Source organism: Propithecus coquereli, unplaced genomic scaffold (assembly GCF_000956105.1).
Source record: "Propithecus coquereli isolate 6110/MARCELLA unplaced genomic scaffold, Pcoq_1.0 Scaffold403, whole genome shotgun sequence".
Taxonomy (NCBI): Eukaryota; Metazoa; Chordata; class Mammalia; order Primates; family Indriidae; genus Propithecus; species Propithecus coquereli.
Window position 1 is genome coordinate 2,373,877 of NW_012149764.1, and position 20,317 is coordinate 2,394,193.

The window sequence follows — 20,317 nt, forward strand, 5'->3', positions numbered from 1 at the left end:
AAGATTCAAAAAGCTGTTTGTTTTTAAACTGCATCCAATTAGCTGATTTTTTTTTTAAAAAAGGTTTAATATTATAAGCATTGCTGGCTTGACATAGTTGTAGCTCTGAAGTTTCTTTTTGGCTTTTCTTATCAAAGTTGGGTCATGATGAAAAGAGAACTCTTTCCTGTTAATGAGTCATTATATCTAGTGCCATCTTGGGCACCAAAGGTGCACCCTTTCAATCACTTATTCTAAACAGAAGAATGAACTGGGCTTTACTTCTAGAACCAAGAAGCAGAGTATCCAAAAATAAAGACACGATAAAACTGCAAACTTGGACCATTAATTTTCTGTATATTCTCAGTACATTATGGTTTCACTATGAATATTGGAGCTGGTGAGAAATTGGTCATCGATGGGGATTATTCTCTATCTAAGGCTAGAATTCTGGCCTAAAATATTGCATTATTTCTGCCCTAGTGCTTTTGCATCAGAAGAGAATAAATTCTAGACACAACCATTCTTCTAGGGCAACCCTCCATTTATACCAGTATTTCTACATAAGAAAAGAAAATCCTAGTGTCAGCTAGGTACTTGGAATAGTTTACATCCCTCCCTGCAATAATCATGGAAGCATTAAGGATTACTTCCCCATCGACTAGTCATCAGCAGCTACAGAGGCCATGGCCAGGGTCCTCGTGAGGCCGGGAAGTGGCCAAGTGAAGTTGTTTTTTTAAGTCAAGTATTTGTGTTTCAGGAACTGGCTGAAATCTCAAAATAACCTCCCTGTCTCTACAATGAATAAGGCTTATAAATTCAGGTACCCCTAACCCAGCAGTTCCCAACCAGGGGCTATTTTGCTCCTTTGGAGACATATAGCAATGCCTGGAGACAAATCCGTCACTACTAGGAATAAAGGGGGCGCTATCGGCATCTAGTGGATAAGGCCAGGGATACAGCTGAACAACCTACAGTGTCCAAGAGAGCCCTTCATCAACAAAGAAGCATCCAGTCCAAACGTCGGAAAGGTCAATAGCGCTGACGTTACAAAGCCCCGTTCTAACTAGTAGGTCAGTATCCTTACTAGAGAAAATAAGACAGTCCCCAAATAGATCTAAGCTCCCTAAGATATAGACAAATATTAAATGTCATTGCTTTTAAGCACTGAATATGCTTTCTTCAGTCACTGGATGGAAGATGGAAACACACACATAGACACACACACACACACACACACACACACACACAAACAGCTTTTAAGCACTGTTGCAACCTCCATTCTCTCTTTGCTGTCACCCTTAAAAGCTCTGCATAGAAAGAAAAGACAAAGGAATGAGTAGGTGCCAGGAAGATGGGAGGATATGTGAGGCAACAGAACGGAAAAATATATATGAAAAGAAAAACCATCCCTATAACACTCCAGTTAAACAAAAGAGGCATCCCGCTGGAGCCTACGAAGTTTTACTACCACAGACATGAACATCATAAAATTTTCCAAAAGCTAAAACCTAAGGTTTTATTCTCTAGCTATCATAATCCACAGCAAACAAGTTCAACACACAGTACACAAAAGGTTTTTCATTAAGCTGTTCCTATGGTAGGAATAAATATAATTGTGTGATCTTAAAATTAAAATTATTTCCACAGACGCATTGGGCTTCACTGGCCAAGAACAGCACCCTTAGCCTTTCATGCAACATACACATTTAGAACGTGCACTTGAGCACAAGCCATGAGACGTTCCAGCCAGTAGCCACTTCATATTGTTCCTTGTCAACACCACGGTGACATCACCAGAGCAGGCCCTCTAAGTAGAAGGCAGCTAGGCTACTGAGAAGATGCGTTCTGGAATACAAGATACTATAAAATTCACTGAGAGATTAATTTATTAAAAGACAAAATCTTAGAATCTCACTATCGGGAAGACAGAAAAGAACTGCTGATTGAATCCCCTCAACACACACTGACTAAGAAGTCACCCAGTCTGTTCCTGGACTCCTTGCCACCCTCATGTCACCCTAATGGGAGAATTGACCTACTACTATTTCTTAGACTGTCTGCTTACACACTGTTAAGTTCTGCAGGAACTAAGATATATGTATCCTCTCATTAATGCCCCCTAATTTCAAGAGCATACGACCATGATGGCAGAAATCAATTTCTTGGATTGATTCTCTTGGAATATGTCCCTCTTGCTTTCTGTTTGCTTATCTTCTGGTCTGGAAACATAAATACAGGTCTTTCAATGGCAGGCTAACTTGGAAAAATTTCTACAATCTCTTCGATCCTATCTGCTTGCCTTCAATGCCCCCTTGAAATTCTCCTAGACACATGAGAGGCATGGTCAGGGTAACACAAAAAAGCAAGGCAAAGGAGATACAAGGAGTTTGGTAAAGAGGAATTTACTCCTACTTCTCTTACCTTTCACCCAATACCCCCCAGAGGAATCCAGAGCAAAGACACAAATTTTGTCATTTCTCATTTCTCATTTCACTTTAAATTAGGTCAGCCAATTTCATAACTTTAAATACTACCTTTTCACAGTTGACCCCCCAAATTGTATCAGTCTAGATTCTCCTCTGATCTCCAGAATCACCATTTGAATGTCTCACAGGTTCCTCAAATTTAACACGTCCAAAATAAGATTATCTGCTTCCTCCCCAAATCTCCTCAAATCACCCCCACATTAGCTAAAGGTAACTCCTATCCTTCCAGATACACAAACCTTGAAGTCACCCCTGACGCTTCTTTCTCCACATCCCATATCCAATTCATTGGGAAATCCTGTCGGGTCTAGCTGTATGTTTATATAGCCAGAATCCCAACTTCTACCACTGGACATTGAGCACGAAGACCAGACAGAAGACTACTGCAATGCTCCCAATCCTAGGAGGTTTGGTCTTCCCACTTCTACTCCTTGCTCTCCTTCAGTCTACTCTCCACATAGCACTTAGAGATTCTATTAAAACATAAGTCAGATCCTATCACCCCTCTACTCAAAATCATCCTTTCAGTGGCCTCTAAGGCCCCAAACAATCTAGCCCGCATTTTCCCTTCACCCCTTCTTCTCCCCTCCCTGTTCACTCCACTCCAGCCACCCTGCACTCCTTGATGTTTCTGGAACACACCAGGCCAACACTCCTGCCTAAAGGCTTTTGCACTTGTTGATCTCTCTGCCTAGAACTTTCTTTCCCCAGATATCCGCATTATTTACTATCTTCCTCCCTAGAGTGTAAGCTGCAGGAGGAGTTTGGGGTATGATCTGCTCACTGCTGTATCTCCAGTGCCTAGAAGAGAGTTTGGCATGAAATAATCATTCCATAAATAGTCGAATGAGTGAAATAGAGACAGCAATCAGAGACCTTTCTGTTTTGCACCTGAGGATCACTTTTGGAGACCACAGAGAATATGCACACCTATAATGAGACGAATGACTCTGCATTAAAATGTAAATATAAACCAAATATTTAAGTATCTAAAATATCTTCAAGTGAAACAATGACATGAATAACTTTAGAATTTCTCCATATAAAGACAATTTTTTAATGTCCTTTTCTCTTTTGCATTTCGTATCATACCTATCTGAGTGAAAATGAAGGAGGGAACAAAACAAAGTGAATTAGAGATGGTCAGTGGAATGTTTTTTAGAAATGCACGAATTCTGTGTTTAAGAATTTGAAATTGTCTCATTGCAGACACCTTCAATTAAGCCTATTCTAATCTCGGCTAAGTGAGAATCCAACTTCAAAATTTCACTCCCAGGCACAGCTGTTTGACAAACGCAGCAGGAGCCTGTCAAGACACTTGGCAGCATCATTCCTTTGGAACACAATGGGCTTTTTTTTTTCTTTTTTACTTTTTTTTTTTTTTTTGGCAACCCCTATTACTGATGGTAATTAGCAAGCCAATCTTTGGAGGAAATGTACAATCAGGCAACTAAAAACGCCTTTTATGAAATGCCTCCTTGAAAATAAATCATTGACACTGCAAATGGTCAATATGTACTTTTAATTTTAAACTAAATTGCTCATTGATTTACCAAGATCTATTTTCCTGACCCTGTGGCGTAGTGAAATTCATTTTTTTCTGAAGTTCTCAATTCAACAAAAGTGACGGTGACACAGTTGTTGATTTTGATTTACTACCTCGATGGAGTAAGCAATTAGAGTGATTTCTCCATTATTTGCTCAGATTATCTACAGCTCCTTCCTTACCTGGTTCCACCATCAAGGCCCCATTCTATGGGCACGGCACAAAACCAGGGTCACAATCAAAAGCTGGCCTTCCCAGGACACACAATGGAACAGGATCAGGGTGACCCAAACTGTGAGAAGCTAGAGTCTTCACCAGCAGTGGGTCACTAAGCTGTGGGGGAAATACTTGCTCTATGGAGGGACAACTAGAGATAATAAACTCCATCCTTGCCTCAAGAGCCTGAATACTTTCCACCTCAATTTGTGGCGCGGTTTGGGACTTTCAGAAACAAACAGCGCCTGTCCCATTGTCACACCTTTATAACCACTTGTATCCGAGTACACCTCCCACCAACACCTCAGACAAGTTTCGACAAGTGCAGCTGAATCACTTGAGATGGGCCAAAAGGTCAGACTCTGAAACTTTGTCAGCGTGATTATCTAAAGCCCCTGGAAAGCACTCCATGTGTTTCAGAGAACAGGTAGACTTTTCACTACACAAAAGCAGCTTTGTTTCTGTATATGTGACACCTCCTAATTAGAATCAATGATTTATTTTATTGTCGCTCCTGATAAGCTTGTTTGCCTAGCTTCATTTTCCTAAAACACTTTAAACGTTTCAAGGAAGGGTGAATGTCAGCAGAACACTGAGACAGGCCTTGAACCAGGGCTATGGTATTGCATGATGTTTACAATTTGTCATCCTTGGGGGTAATTTTGCAAGCTTAAAGACGCTAAAGGACATAATATAAAGAGCCAGGCAGTTTCATTTTGTTTGAATATATTTATGGAAGTAGACCAAAAGTGTCCATAGAGGCACACTGTCATTTTTTCCTTGAGTGTGTGCCAATTTATGACCAAAAGCAAGCATTCAGAGAATAGAAGAGCCTTTATGAGCACACTGTGTATATCAAATAAGCTACTCGATGAACATATGGGGAATATTGTGTTTCAGGGTCCTAGCAAAATAGCCCTTCACACCAAATTTCTGCGCACAATGGTGCAACTCTCGGTGATTCATTTATGACCTTGCCCTTGATAATGAGCAGATCTCCCTCGAGGGTGAGTGCCTGTGGGACACGAAGACATCACACATCCTCATGACTTAAAAAAGATGATGAGCAGTGGGGAATTATGCACCAAGAACATGTAATTTGGACAAGGTGGGAAAAACTGAGTAATCCACTTGAGATAAGGAGAGTTTCCCCAGCAGTGGTGACTGTATGGCAATGGAATCCTTGGAGAGTAAATAAGAAAAAAATGGTTGGGCTGGGAAAGATTTAATACGTTGAAAAACAAGTTATAGGAGCCAGCACTGATAAGCAAAAAAAAGAAATGATCTTTAACAAAACCATTTTGATGAGACAGGGTCGTCACTCACGGAAAGCTCAGAGATCAAGACTAAAATGTTTCTTCTTTTCAAGGAGATATAGAAAACAGGGATAAGTCAGGGGTGCAGCAGGGGGCACTTCTAGTTCCCTGTGGCTGATACTCTGCTCTGTGTTTACCGGTCCTCTGTGTTTAAGTTTCCTCCTGCACACAGTTAGACCACACTTCCCAGATGCCCTTGCAGCGAGCTGGAGTCATGTGACTGAGTTCTACCCAATGGATGCGAGAAGCCAAGGTATCACTTCTAGGCCTGACTCCTAAAACCTTGTCCACAACAACCTCTCTTTTGCCCCTAGACTCAGACTGCAGAGCCATTAGATTGAAGGGTCCTGAGTCCTTGTATGATCTCAAGGAGTCAGCTGTATTAGAACAAGAACAAGAAATAAACCTCTATCATAGCAAGCCACTGAGATTTGGAGTTGTCTGTTACAGAGGCTAGATTATCTTAATATATTCCAATAATGCTCCCTTCTTATCATTTGCCTTTTCAGATATCATGTTATTGCCTAAGAGTATCTCTCATCTCGTTCTTCAGCAGAGTGATTTCAGAGGCCTTCAAGAGCAATGGAAAAAATTAATTTGTTTTCAGATCAGTAGAACATAGGTTACCTAAAGAAAAAAAAAATTGCTGGCATCATTTTCTGAGGAGTTGGAGGGAACAAACTGTTCTTTTCTTTCCTATAAATGCATTCAAAAACATTTTATTTATTTATTTTTAACTTTTTATTATGGGAAATTTCAGATCTTCACATTGGTAGAAATAACAGAATAATGAACCTCCACATATCTGTTACCTTGCTTCAAGAACATGCGTGCGTGTACATATATTGGAGGGCTACTGTATGTTAATCAGTGAGGCAGGCGTTGTGGGTAGGACTTAAAGGTGAGTAATAAATGACTCTGAGTGTGTAGTAGAAAGAAGAGTCCGAATCCCAAATTCCACAAATTACTCAGATCTGAGGGCTATAGTGAGGATTAAAGTTATCCAGTAACTCAGAATTTATAATGCATTCATTTTCTTTCCCTTCCATTTCCCTGAAAAGTCTTTGGTCTAAAGGAAAGGTTTAATTCTTCCTTCCTAGTCAAAATGCAGCTAGCCCTGGGAGGGCCAGCACACTGACTCTTTTCTCAGCCATTTACCATTATATGCATGAATTTCTCTTCCCCAAAGCTCTTTATCCAAAGCAAGCCTCAATTAGATGGAGAAGAAAAATAAAGAGTGAGGCCAGGGGCCCTTGAGGTAGCATGGAAACTCCAAGGGAAGACAACAGGGGTCACCACAAATGAGATGGGAGACAAATCTCTATTTCAAAATTTTGTTTAAGGCTGAGTCACTCATTTTCCCTTCATTACAACTGTTCCCCAACCCCAAATCCATGCTCTTGGCTAATAAATCGTTTGGTCTTTTCTGGGCAACCTTCACACTAGAAACTGTGACTGCGGTGGGGGAAGAGAGCAACAAAAGAAGAGAGTCAGCAGTAACGACATTTCTCATCAAAGGACATGCTCAACAGGCCCAATACCCATGTCCCAACTTAAAAATGACAGCACTTTTTCAAACAAACATTCCAAAACACAAAAACAGAAACTGTTCTGGGGAGACAAGCCTGGGAGGTTGCCTCATAAATTTTAAAAGCAAGGTTCCAGGACCAATCGGATGCCCTCTCTGGAACACTCTGAAGGCCTGAGTCCACTGACGTGGGCTCTAGGCTGTGCTCTCTGGTCACGCAGCCAAATGACCCAACCTTGGGTGACTCAAACCCAGGTAAGGCTAGTGTTGCTACAGCAGGAAGCTCAAGTAACAAAAAGCAAGACTTCCCTTCACGCCGCCTTCCCCTGTCCAGAGAGGCAAGGGCCCTTAAGGTGTTCTGGGCACCATTTTGCTGGGAATTGATTTAATTTGTTCTCCTCTAAACAGCTCAAACATTTAGCTCTGTTCTGTATTAATTCAGTCTAAGCAGGAAAAAAAAAGAAAAAATTCCAAAGTAAATCTCAGCAGTGAGGAAAAAAATCTTGAAAGGGCTGACAAACTCAGCATAATGAGCGCCAGTCCAAAGCTTTGTTTAACAGTACAATACTTCACTCTCTTTACAGATTATAAAAGGAAATATTTAACTAATGGAAAGCTACTCATACACAGGATAATGTATGCAGCCTCTGTCCACATCTTAATCATTCTACATAATTGATCAAATAGCTGTGGTTTCTAGTCTTCCCCAGGTTTTTAGTTGTTTTCTTTAAAGTCCACAACAGAAAATGCTTTTATGCTTGTCCCCATTTATACGTTTCCTTGGCTGATCATTTGGCATAATAAAAATGTGTGTTTCACAGGATAGCTGCCAAGAGATACGTTTTAATGAGGAATTAAACTGTAAACTTTAAGAGATAATGGAGATGGTTTGGGGAAGTCAAAGTTGCATTTCACACGCACTAAAACGCAGTGCTTGCTACCTCAGTGATGCCACCTCCTAAGATGTGTTTTTTGTATTGACTAGATTTGCATTTATATTTATTAGGTTTGTAATTATTTCAAGCTTTAGTAACATTATCCTTATTTGATAGTATAAGTCCTTCATGACTCCTTCCAGCCTCACTTCTTTCACTCCTATCTAGTCTTAGACCATCAAACTATTTGGAGATTGTTTCTTCCTCTGGGCTTTTTCATACCGCTGTGCTATTGCATATTATGGTGGTTTAGCTTAAATGGCCACCTTCCCTTTCTCTGCAAGAATTACTCTCTTCCTTCAAGTTGCAGTTACCTCCTCTAAGAAGCCTGCTCAAACTCTACAGGCATAGTTGGGAGCCTCTTCCCCTGCTTCCCCACTGAAATCATTTTCATAGACCTATATTACAGCCCCTGTTTTACTGTTTACACAATGGTCACCCCAGAAGACTATGAGCTCCTCGAAGGAGTGTTCCATTTATTTCTCACCCCCAGGACAGGGTATATGGTACGTGGATCACACTCAGTGACCAAAGTAATGAATGAATGTGCATTGGGTGGATACATCAGTGCGTATACTATATGGGTAAGGTAACTAACCATACACCCTGGTTTTCCCAGAACAATCCTAGTTTAGACAGATATTCCAATGAAATAGAACTCCTTTCACTCACAAAAGTGTCCCAATTTGAATAATAAATTATATGATCACCCTAAGTTTGGAGCATTGGGTATATGTACAGAAACATATTTTGCCCCTGCCTGCCTAGAACTTGATCATTTCATTTTCTAATTTTTCAACAAATTAATCCTTTTTAAAAAAAGTATTCAAAATTCCGCTTCTAAAGGATTCACCATTTTCCCTACCCAAGTCCAGTACTGATGGCCCAAGAAAACAGAAGTAAATACTATGCTGCAAAATAAGAACACACAGGTTTCATTCCACTTTCTCACCAAATCCCTATCTACACCAATCTCCCATTAGAGTGATGATGACACCATTGATCGATCCATCTCCCCTCTGGATGAAGGACATGTGTTTGCCCAGAGTTAGAGCAGAAGTGAAATTAAGCCTTCCCTGCTCAGTTTCTGGGTTTTCCAGCCACAGATCCACTGCCCAGGGTTACAACATCCATTGTTTTATTGATCGTTTAGAAACCCTGACTCAGTAATTACAGTAGAAACTAATAAATCTGTCTGGAAAGAAAATAAACATCTCTTTTCCAAATCATTCTACCCAGAACTTGAAGAAAACATTTCTGAAAGATCAAAGAGAATAAGACTACCTCTTCTTTTGGAAAAATAAATGTGTTTGGTCTTTCACATTACACACTCAAATTCTATCTGGACTCAAAGATGTCCACACGACCACTCAAAGAAAAGGTAATCAAGAAATATTCCAAAGATCACAAAAGACATTTCTAACACATTGCCAGACTAATTTTCCACAATGGTGCAGTCTGAAAGAATTAAGAAAAATACATTTTAAAATCTACATACAAACAAACCTGAAAAGGTCGGACACATATTCCTTCATCAGATCATTTATGAAAAGACTTAGATAATTCTTTCTAATTTTAAAAACATTATTTCAGGGCACTGAATTAGAGAAAAACCACAAAACAAATATGAACTAAAAGTAACATTAACCATCATGTAGTTAATGATTTTGTTTAATGAGGATAAAGCCTCAAATATTTAACCTCTTAGGGTTGCTCTCATTATCTATTGTTTTTCATTAATCCTAGAATCACAGGGCAAAGAAACATAAACCACGATTAGCTTTGAAACATTTGCCCAAATCTGCTCCAAATTTATTTTCAGGACGAAGTTCAAGAAAAGCTAGGTCCCCAGGTAAACTGGATTAAATGCCTTCTACTGGGAAATCAAATTAAACCACTACCAAATGGCAGGTTTCTAAACTGTGTTTTCGGATGTGAAATCCGATTTGACAGATGCCTTATAGACTGTGGTTAATGCCCCAACTGAGGAGAATTTCTGTGGTTTCACTTTTAACCTGCACTAAGGGATTTGTAATTGATGGTGACATATATGTGTCTACAGTATGTTGAACATGTATTTTCACAGATAAACTTGTTTGTATCTCTTTCTTATGTAAAATTGCTGGAAAAAATCTTGAGATTTGGTTTTATTTTTTTAAATCACTGAATTTGCATTTAATATCTGACAGACTGATGCCTTGTGGGATACGATTTGGAAGCTACACTCTCTCTGATCTTTACCAGATGTTTCACTGGTGGTGTTTCAGCCTCAAGAGACAAAAAAGATATTAATGTTAATTTTATTTATTTAATCACATCAGGCAGATTTGATAAAAGAAAATTCAATATTTTGATAATTTACCAACTCTTCACAAATGTCCGTAGTAGCAAAAATGTCTTGAAGATCATTTTATGTTAAAAGCAGAAAGGCTGCATTGGGTTTGGAAGGGAGAACACTTTATCTTACCTTTTAAAATGGGAAAGATGTGACAGTTTTGGCAGTTCCACTTTTAACTTAGGGAGGTAAGGAGGTGGAGACGATATATATGTGGTTTGGCAGAAGTCTCATCCCAACCTTTAACTGACTATTAATCGTAAAGACGAGAGTATTCTGAATACGAAACGGACACTTGGTTGAAAGCCTCCTGCCACTACCAGAGTTGCTCTAGCATCTTATCTCTTGTCTCTGAATTTTATTCGAAGGGAATACTAAACTACCCTAATCATTGTCAGGGCATGGATGATAATGAAGATGTACTCTGTACTAAACACAGCCTCCCTCTACCTTAAGTGAAGTAACAGAGCAGGCTTCTCTAATATTTATCTAGAGCTCAAGGTCAGAATTTGTAAGGTTTTAGAGTTCTGATTCTTCTCATTAGAGTCACCAAGGGAGCTGCACCCCAGACCAATTACATCAAAAACTCTGGGGGTGGGACCCAGGTACTGGTACTTGGTAAAGCTTTCCAGGTAATTCCAATGTCAGCCAAGGTTAAGAACCACAGCCTCAGAGGCTCTAAGTAGGGAACAGCTAAATAACTTAATAGTCTTAGATCAATTTCTCTAGGCTTTTCTCTCATCTGAAAAATGTTACATGTGGAAGGGAGTTGAAGTGTTACACTAATTGCTTTTCTTTTATTTTCAGATAAAAGTATATACTTATTGAATATTTCAAACAGACAGTAAAGTATACAAAATATTATAACAGACACCTATGACACATAAATTATCACCACCAAGTTAGAAAGAAATTAATATTTTGCCATATTTGTTTCAGTTCTTTCTCTCTCTTTGAAAAAAAGATAAAGCAAAATCTCCACATCCTCTTTCTTCCTATTTCTTTCCTCTCTAGAAGTATCCACTATCCTAAGGTTACTGATTACCCCACCCACATGATTTCATAACATAATTATTTATCTACAACAACTATACAATATTGCTCAGTGTGTGTTTAAATATATATAAATTGTACCATATGCACATATCCTTTGGCATATATTTTTTGAGACACTAAATTGTTTTTTGAGATTGATCCATGTCGATAGGTATCTATGTGGGGTATGTGTGTATTTAATTAATTTTAAACTCCTTCATAATATTTCATTAGGAATAAACCAGTTTATTGACTTACCTTATCTATGAACAGTTAGGTTATTTACACTCATTTTTAAAAAACAGAAATGCAATAGACACCTTTTTTATGTCTCCCTGGCACCATATGCAAGACTTTCTCTAGGGCAGACACCTAGACATGGTTTTACTGTATACGCTTCAACCCTACTAGATATTTCTGAACTGATCTCCAAAGTGGTGATAACCAATTTACTTTCTCCAGCAATGTTAAAGTATTCCCAGTTCTCCATACCCTTATCATACTTAGTATTACGAGAATTTATTCATTTTTGCCAATATGAGGATTAAGTAGGGATTAATAGTTATTCTTAGATGATATTTTCCTAAGGTTCCTTCTAGTCATATAATTGTGGTCACTCATCAATGCCAAGTGTTATCAAAATAACGAAATAAAAGATGTGAAAAAACCTTCTTCCATAGCTGACGATAAATTTATTTTTCCTCAAGAAATGCCTTACACGGCTAAAGCTGGCCCATGAACCCATACATCAGTCCATAAAACAGGAATGGGGACAGGGCCCTAGCTCTGTATTTATTTTCTTGTATTCACAATCCAATGTTACTCGCAAAGCAAACTGCCCAATATTCAAGCCAAAGCAAATATGCTGGATTTTGCCAGGCAAAATGCCTGTGGAGAAATAAGTCAATTCATACAAAATTCAAAACTGTCTTGGGTCAGGGACACTTTCATAAAAATCTGTGGGTGGGTAAAAGTTTTGCAAAATTCCTTTTTGCTATTGGATAAAATTCGTCCAGGAAAAATAAGTAAAATTTAAGTGGCGACCCACATTCTCCCTAATTCCCTTATTAACACTCCCTAATCTCCTAGCACAACTGCTTTCAATTGTGCTCAAAAGCAAATTATCAGTGTTTCTGATTCTGGCAGCAGAACCCTGGTCCCCTGTTCACTCTGCCCCAATCAGACAGACTTTCTCATGAGAGGCACTAACAGACAGAGCGTGCCTGAGCTCATTCAGAACACACCTTACCAGGAACACTACCCAAGCGTTGCACACTCTTTGACTTAATGGCAGAGAGACCTACCGTAAAAACATTCTCAGTGGGCGCTCTGTTGGAACCATTACTATGGATACTGTTAGGGATGGTTAGTGTACTTGTATGGTTTTGGGTTACACATCATGTTGTCCTTTTAGGAACATGAAACAGGGGTTTGGGAAAGAGACAAATTCAGAGACTCCATGACTTGTTCTAGCTTGAGAATCTGGAAACTTATTACCTCAGAAAAACTTTATAGAATTCCACAGTTACACCTGGGAAGGCTCAAATGTTTTGATAATCCCAGAGATTTACTAATAAGGCTGGGGTTGGTCAAAGCTCAGGGAGGTCAAAAGAGAATGATTCGGCACCTCAAAATTGCTTTCGTTAATAGAGAGCAGTGAATGGACTCGGGTATTTTTTAATATACTATTACCATATCCTGGTTTCTCATTTAGCTGAGATCTGCCTGTCTGCCTGCCGAGGGCTTTGCTTCTCAAGGCCTTTGCCGCTGGCTGGGAATGTCTGTGCAGTGGAGGCCTGGCCTGGAAAGAGAACAGCTGTTGGGCTTTCCACAGAAGCAGGAAGAATGAGATCTACAGAAGGGTGGAGTCATTTGGGTGGGAAAAGGAAAAGAACGCATTCTCTTCTTCCAGTAAGTTAACTGAATAATAGATTAACAACCCTCCCCTAGTTCTGCCACCTAGAATCCCAAGTGATCTGAATTCTAGGGTTCTGGGTAAGGCTGGGGAGTCATGGTCAAAGATTCTGAGAACGCATTCTCTCATGCATGAAACGGAATTTGGCACAAGGGAAGAGACCAGTGGCAGCCTCTTACTGTAAGCAAGCTGTCACTGACTAGCCCTTTCACACACCCCTCTCTTACCATGACTTCCAGAAGCTCTTTGTGCTGTTTGTAGTTATGGTCACCAAACACAACGGGGTCGGTCATCATTTCTTTCTTAGGTCAATAAGCTAAGCAAGTAAAAATGATGACTCACTCTATCATACACAGAAAATTACTAGCAATTACATGTAAAACAAAAAATGGTCTGGGTCTTATCATGCAAAGTGCTCCTAGCCTTTGCAGCACGTAACACACAGCCACAAAAATCCAAAGATCACTTCCCATCTCCAAAAGAAGAATGTGGCCATGTTACCTGGCAAGCATCTTGAGCTTCAAATCAACTACCATCAGATTCTAAAACAGTGGGAGATGAAACATTTTAGTTGTAACAGTTCTATATATCTGGATTCCAAGATTATAAAGACTGGTTTTGCAAAAGGCAGGAAAATGCATTTTTTTTTCCAGGATGCATTCACTTTGAGAACACTGTCTTCTATCAGTGAACTACAACTTAAGAGGACTGTTAAATTTTCACAGCAAAATCAATTGCTGCCAGTTGGCTATAGCCCTACAAATCAAGCAGACGACATGTAGCAACATAACAGTTTTCAGAAGACACAATGCCCATGATATGTATGTTTCATAAGAAAATGGATGTCTTGCAGCTAAAAATATACAGTCTCAGAACTAGAATTCCAGCATTAGTCAGCTAAGAAACCCTGTTTTATATAAATATTTGCACTATAACATGTGTAAGTAAATGCTCCATGGTCCTAGATTTGATATGCTATTAAATTAGAAATCTGAATTTTGTAAAGATTCCATCTAGAAGTGGGGAGTAGGCAGATTAAGAGAGAGAAATCACCTCCCATACCCATGCTGAACAATACAATGAGAAGCTATATTCAGAGGCCTGCAAACATTCACCTTTTAGCTTATTCTTTCACTGAACTATTTCTATTTTTAAAATTCATCATGCACTTTAGCAAAAGTCTACTTCATAAAGTTATATGTCTTTGCAAAATCTGGGAACAGTAGGAAAATGGGGAAATCCTATTGCACACAAATTAATTTTGCAATGCAAAAAATATTTTTCTGGATAATTCAAGCCTTTATGTTTATTTCAGTAAAGCCAAATCCAGTAAACTATTTTCAGCCAGGATTAGTCAGAACTAAAAGGTTGGACTGTTTTCCTTCAGAGACTGGATGTCTTTCCTGCCTGCAATAGGCCAGTGTGTTCTAAACAGAGTAAATGGAATTGCTTTCAATTGCTTGTCTCTTTCTGGCACTTTTAATGCAGAACCCCAGTGACAGAGTAAGGTTTTGCCGCCTGGAATGTAATTATTCTTTTCACTCATATAACCTGGCATTCTCATTCTCACAATGTATCAGCTTCAAGTCTTCCTTAAGAAAAATCACAATGTGGGGCATAATGTAACCACAAGAAATGCAATTCCATTCCACCGGAATTTCTTAAAACACTTTCAAAAATACCCACTGAGCAATGAAAAAGTGCTTCTAATACTTGCAGTACTGCTATCACCTGTTTGGTTTGCTTTTACATGAATCAGACAACTTGGTCAATCTACAATCAAACATAAACATGGTCCATATTCTTTATCATCACGACATACTGTAGAAAGAAGGGACTCTGGCTGGGGGAAAATAGTCCAAATAAGTTTCTTTTGAAATTGATTTATATATTTCACATATCCAGTGACCTGCACCATACTCAATATACAGGGAACACATGGAAATCTCAGATTTGAACTCCAAAAGAAATATTCCTGTCTATCTAAACTAATATAAAACATATGCTCCTCTTTTTCCAAGAGTTAAGTGAGCTGAGATTGTGCAAAGCCATCCTGTGATCCCAAGAGTGATGCCCTGCTTGTAAACCCTGAGGGTTTCTGTGAGGTGTGAAATTGTTGTGAAATCATTTAAGAATCATATTATTCAAAAATAGTAAATTTTGCCAAGAAACAGAGAGAGTTCCAGGATGGATGTTGTGAAAGGGGGCGGCAAGGGCAAAAGAGATATCAGGCCCACTTCCCTCAACACCAAAGGTACATTCCCTTCTCTCCACTTTCTCCTTACACCTCTGCACAAAATTCCCTCTTCTTAAAATTAGGTGAGATCCTGTGAGATTCTGCTTCTGTGATATCCCTTGGGTGTTTTTAGTGCTGGCTATAAATCATTAACTAGTCTCGCAACCCTGGAAGGTACAGTGTGCAGGCATGTGGGTGCACGCAGCAACACTTTTACTAGCCAAGTTGCTAAGTGGTGAGTTCCTTTCCAAATATCAAAACCACCCCTCCACCACCCCAATTCTTGCCCAGTTATTGGAAAGAAGGAAAAAAAATCACTGAATATTTGCCTTGGAAAAGGGCTAAAGCTTGCTGGTGGTGTGGTGTGTGTTCCTCTGCTATTGCACATCCATGCACATTAAGGAAACTCCAAGTGTGGCCGGCATCTCTTTCCCAAGGCTGTTAGACAGTGTGACAGATTGACCTCCCTTGCTGGGAAGGCCCATGTCCCCTTGCAGAAGAGAATCTAGAAATAGAAAGCCACTAATCATTAAAGAAATCTTCCTCTTCCTCAAACTGAAGAGGAGTCCCATCTCACAGACACCTAGACCACCACGCATCCAAACTGCGTAAAAAAAGAAAATGTCCCCTGACCCACTGGCTTGAGTTTGGAAAAAAACACGCATGAAAAGCGGGCCGAGCCTTCAAGGGAGGTGACCCGCTGGGCTTCAGAAACTCACCGTACACTTGTTGGGCTTCTCCCCGGAGTGGACTCTCATGTGGATCAGCAGTTTATAGCGGGCGTTGAAGGGCTTGTACCTTCGAGGACACCCCGCCCAGAAGCAAGTGAAGTCTTCCCCTTTGCGCTGGTCTATGTGGACCTTCTCGATGTGCCGCACCAGTTCCTCCTGCTGGTCGTACAAGGCGCTGCAGTCTATCCAGCGGCAGCAGTGCTTGCCCCCGACGTCGTCCATGTCCCCGTCGTCGTCTAGGGCGGCCTGGGGCAGCGCCAGCGGCTGGGCGTGCGGCAGGAGCTCCGGGTGGTGAAGGTGCGGGTGGGCGTGGTAGGGCGGCGGGGGGCCCTGGGGCGGCGGCAGCGGAGGGAGCGGGGCCGCGGGGGGCAGGTCCAGGGCGCCGCCCGGGAACTCCTCCAGGCGCTCGGTCTTGAGCAGGCCGGCCGGCTGCTGGCCGTCGGGGCCCGGCAGGCCGTGCTGCACCACCATATTGTTGACCAGGCCGGGCTGGAGGCCGCCGTGCTCCAGCTGCTGCATGCGCTCGTACTCGAGCGCGCCGCCCTCGCCGTAGGCCGGCAGCGCCAGGCCGCCGCTGGCCACCAGCACGCCCTTCTGGCCGCCGGGCACCGGGCACGGCTGGGGAATGCAGCTGCCGCGTACCCCCAGGAAGTGCCCATAGACCTCTGGCTGGGGGGACATGTTGGCTGGGGAAGCCCTCGACCCGTTGATGTAGGCGACCAAGGAGGTGGGCGACGTGCGGATGATGGTGTTGAAGTCTATCCCGATGCCATCGGACAGCGGGGACAGTGACAGTGCTCTCTTCTTAGAGCGGGCCGAGTGGGACCTGGTGGATGAGTGCCGAGGACTAGGGTAAGGAGAGTGGCTGTTTTCCATGCCAAAAAGGTAGGATGGCAATGAGTTGGAGACACTGTTGCTGGGCATGGGTGTCCCGGGAGGAAGGCTAAGGAGGTCCCCTAGATCGATGCCATTCTGAGAGCCGTGGTCGGAGGAAAGCGAAGGGAGAGCCCTGTAGCCGTGAGACCACTCTTGTTTCACACTCAAGGCCGACTGACTTTCCGTCAGACTCAAAGTCGTGGACGCCAAGGACTCACGCGAAATCAGGGACCTAAAACAGCAGCCAGAAAGGAAGAAAAAAAAAGATAAACATTTTAGCAGGATATGGATTGCTTAAGAGCTAAAAGAACATTGCATTGACAATCCCTTAAGTATTTCCCCTAATTACATTCTCTGCTAAACACACATTCTTGGGCTAAGATAAAATCCAAGGCTTTTAGTTCCAGGTAAATAACATTTTACCAAGAAGAACAATAAAACCTAATGCTCACTGAAATAATATAACAAAAGATCTATTGTTACAAATAATCTTAATACTTTAATAATAAGTAGTCCTTCTTTTATTTTTAAATAACTTTGTCAATGTAGGGAAAAAAATAGAGCCCTGGGAGAAATTATTGATACCTGTCACGGCAAACCAAATAAGTAAGTGTTAAGCACCTACTGTGTGCAGCATGCTATGATAGGAATTGCAGGGAATACAAGTCTAAACAGAGTCCCAGCCTTCAAGTAAAATCTATCTGGGAAGGTGACATATAAATTCATGCTTGATTTGAAAAAAAGTAAATCCTCAGAGTCAAAGGGTAATCCGGGGGTCTTAATAATAATTTCACAACTTCATTTCACTGCTATTAAGGAATTATTATGATTTTTTTAAAAGATAGTAATTCACACTTTCAGAATTCAGTTGTCACAACATCAAATCATTCCAGGAAATGAAAAAAATATATAAAATACAGCTATAATATGTAAGGGAGTAACAAACTGATAATAAGTCAGATTATCAAGTCAGTTATGCATTGGGGCTGTTCAAGGTTTAATCACACTTGCGAGTCTGTTTTTTATGAGCTCTTGTCCTTCTATCAGAGCAACTGTGGGCCAAGAGCAGGTCGTTCACTTTCAGCAGTTCAGTTTTTGCAACAATTCCTCCCCTGTTCTTCTTAAACCCTTTACAAAACATGGCCTATGTCTCAATATATTATTACCTATCAAAATGGTTCATAATGTAGCTCTGGCCACTTTAAAAATTCATTTTACTTTACTATGACATTGTTGTCTTAAAAATAACTGAGAAGAAAAGCTGTGTCCCTTGGATGGAAAATTCGTCACAAAGCAACAAGACGTAACACAGTATTCCCTGACTCGGTCATGGTGTATATCAGAAAAACCTGGTTTATTTATATGTACTTGCGTTGGCTTTCTGCGGAGATCTTTTTTCTGACAAAAAAATTAATTACAACAAAATGTTATAATAAAATGTGAGTCTTCTCAATATGAACGAACACATTAACTATTTTCAGCTGTTAAACATCAACCTGTTGCAAAGGAACTGAGGGAAAAGAAGCATTTTCATCCCACCTGTTCCTCTTACTACATGTCCCAAAATGGAAGCCACAAACACCATTTCCTACAAGCATAAGATAATAGCGAGAAAACATCTCAGGTCTGAAATGCACAGTATAATAAGGTGGTGATAACATCATGATGGACATGGTGCTACCATCGAGTGAATTAATGTTTAGCAATGACAAACGCAGCAGGAATTTACGTCCAGTTGCCCTTGACATAGATTTTTTTCTTGGTCCACATCCTTACATTCAGGCTAAAGCCCTTTTGCAAGCCCCAAAGTGGTTTCGGAACAATCTGATTTTTTAATTCCCCATGGACGCTTTTCAATTATTTTCCCAGCACACTTGCAGTATGTGGCTCTTCCTGCAGAGCTCAGCTCTAGGCTCCTGGTGATTGCATGTCCAGGGCCTTTTGGTCTCTTCCCCGCCAAGATGCAGGAATTGCTTTCAGACCCAAACTAAATCAGTAGTCATGTCATATATGAGACAGAGACAACTGACTTGACTTTACACCCTGAGGTTGAGAAACTTCCTAGAACATAAAGAACCAGAGCTTCACCAGAGCTACGTGGCTGAGTAAATGCACATTCTCAGGCAGTACATTTGCCTGTCAGTCATACTGGAAGATTTCAGATTTTAAAGCAGTGACTAACAGAGAGTATTTTATCCACCTGTATATACTTTGCTTACAAAATTATATTATTTGTTTCGAGGGCAGTCTATAAGTGAGATGTGTTCATTTTTTCCATTGTTGAAAGATGATTCTCATTTCTCTCAAATTATACCTAACTATGGCTTAATTTAAATCTGACCATAACCCTGTTCAAGTATATTCGGTAATTCCCTGAACATATCAGTTTTCTAAGACAGTTATCATATATTTTTCAGAAAAGAAATTCTACACTCTATTCATTAAAACAATAATAAGAACAGAGAACTCTCTCTTCTATCTTGAACACATAATAAGAACAAAACTTCCCAAAACGACCTTTGCCTAGTAGCCAGTCTCCCTCCTGTGCAATTACCCGGATCTTTTAATGTTTTAAAGTTCTAATCCATGAAATCTCTCCCCAATACACTAGCTCTCAGTACGAGTTCTCTTTCCAAAGAAGTTATATACTGTCTGCATCGTGTCTTAAAGGTAGCTAACCTCAGGGATCCGTGGGTGTTATATTCTTCAATAAAATTCAAAACCTTTTAAACAGAAGGGATCATTTTTATCTCCCCAATACCTACCAGAATGTTAGATACACACCAAGTACTCAAAAAATTGTTGATTAAGAAAGTGAATAAATAATCAGTGTAACGATAACTAAACATTATGTATAGCTTACAACGCATTTTCCCTATATATTATTTCATTTGATGCAACCTGTCAGGTAAGTAAAGTGGATTTTTTTAAATTTCTATTTTACAAAGAATTTAAAACTGAGGTTCTGTGAAATTCCTCCTGGTGACACACACACACACACACAAACACACACACATGCACGCACACACACACACAAAGACCAAAGTCCTTATAGAAATACGAATAAAGCTGCATTTGCTAGGCAGTGACCTAGCTGGATCACATACATTCTCTGTTGTTGTCTTTATGTTATACCCCACATGGGGTACACGATCCTCTGCTTGATTGAAAGACCTAGCA

At 40.4% G+C, this 20,317-nt stretch overlaps 1 protein-coding gene across 2 annotated transcripts in view; it reads right to left on the reverse strand.

Moving 5' to 3' along the window:
* GLIS3 (GLIS family zinc finger 3) overlaps positions 1-20,317 on the reverse strand; it is a 448,343-nt gene that overhangs the window by 276,945 nt on the left and 151,081 nt on the right. For both annotated transcript variants that reach the window (XM_012652892.1, XM_012652893.1), the window contains exon 4: positions 16,250-17,369. In XM_012652892.1, coding sequence (XP_012508346.1) covers positions 16,250-17,369 — 1,120 coding nt within the window. The remainder of the gene's footprint in view (positions 1-16,249; positions 17,370-20,317) is intronic.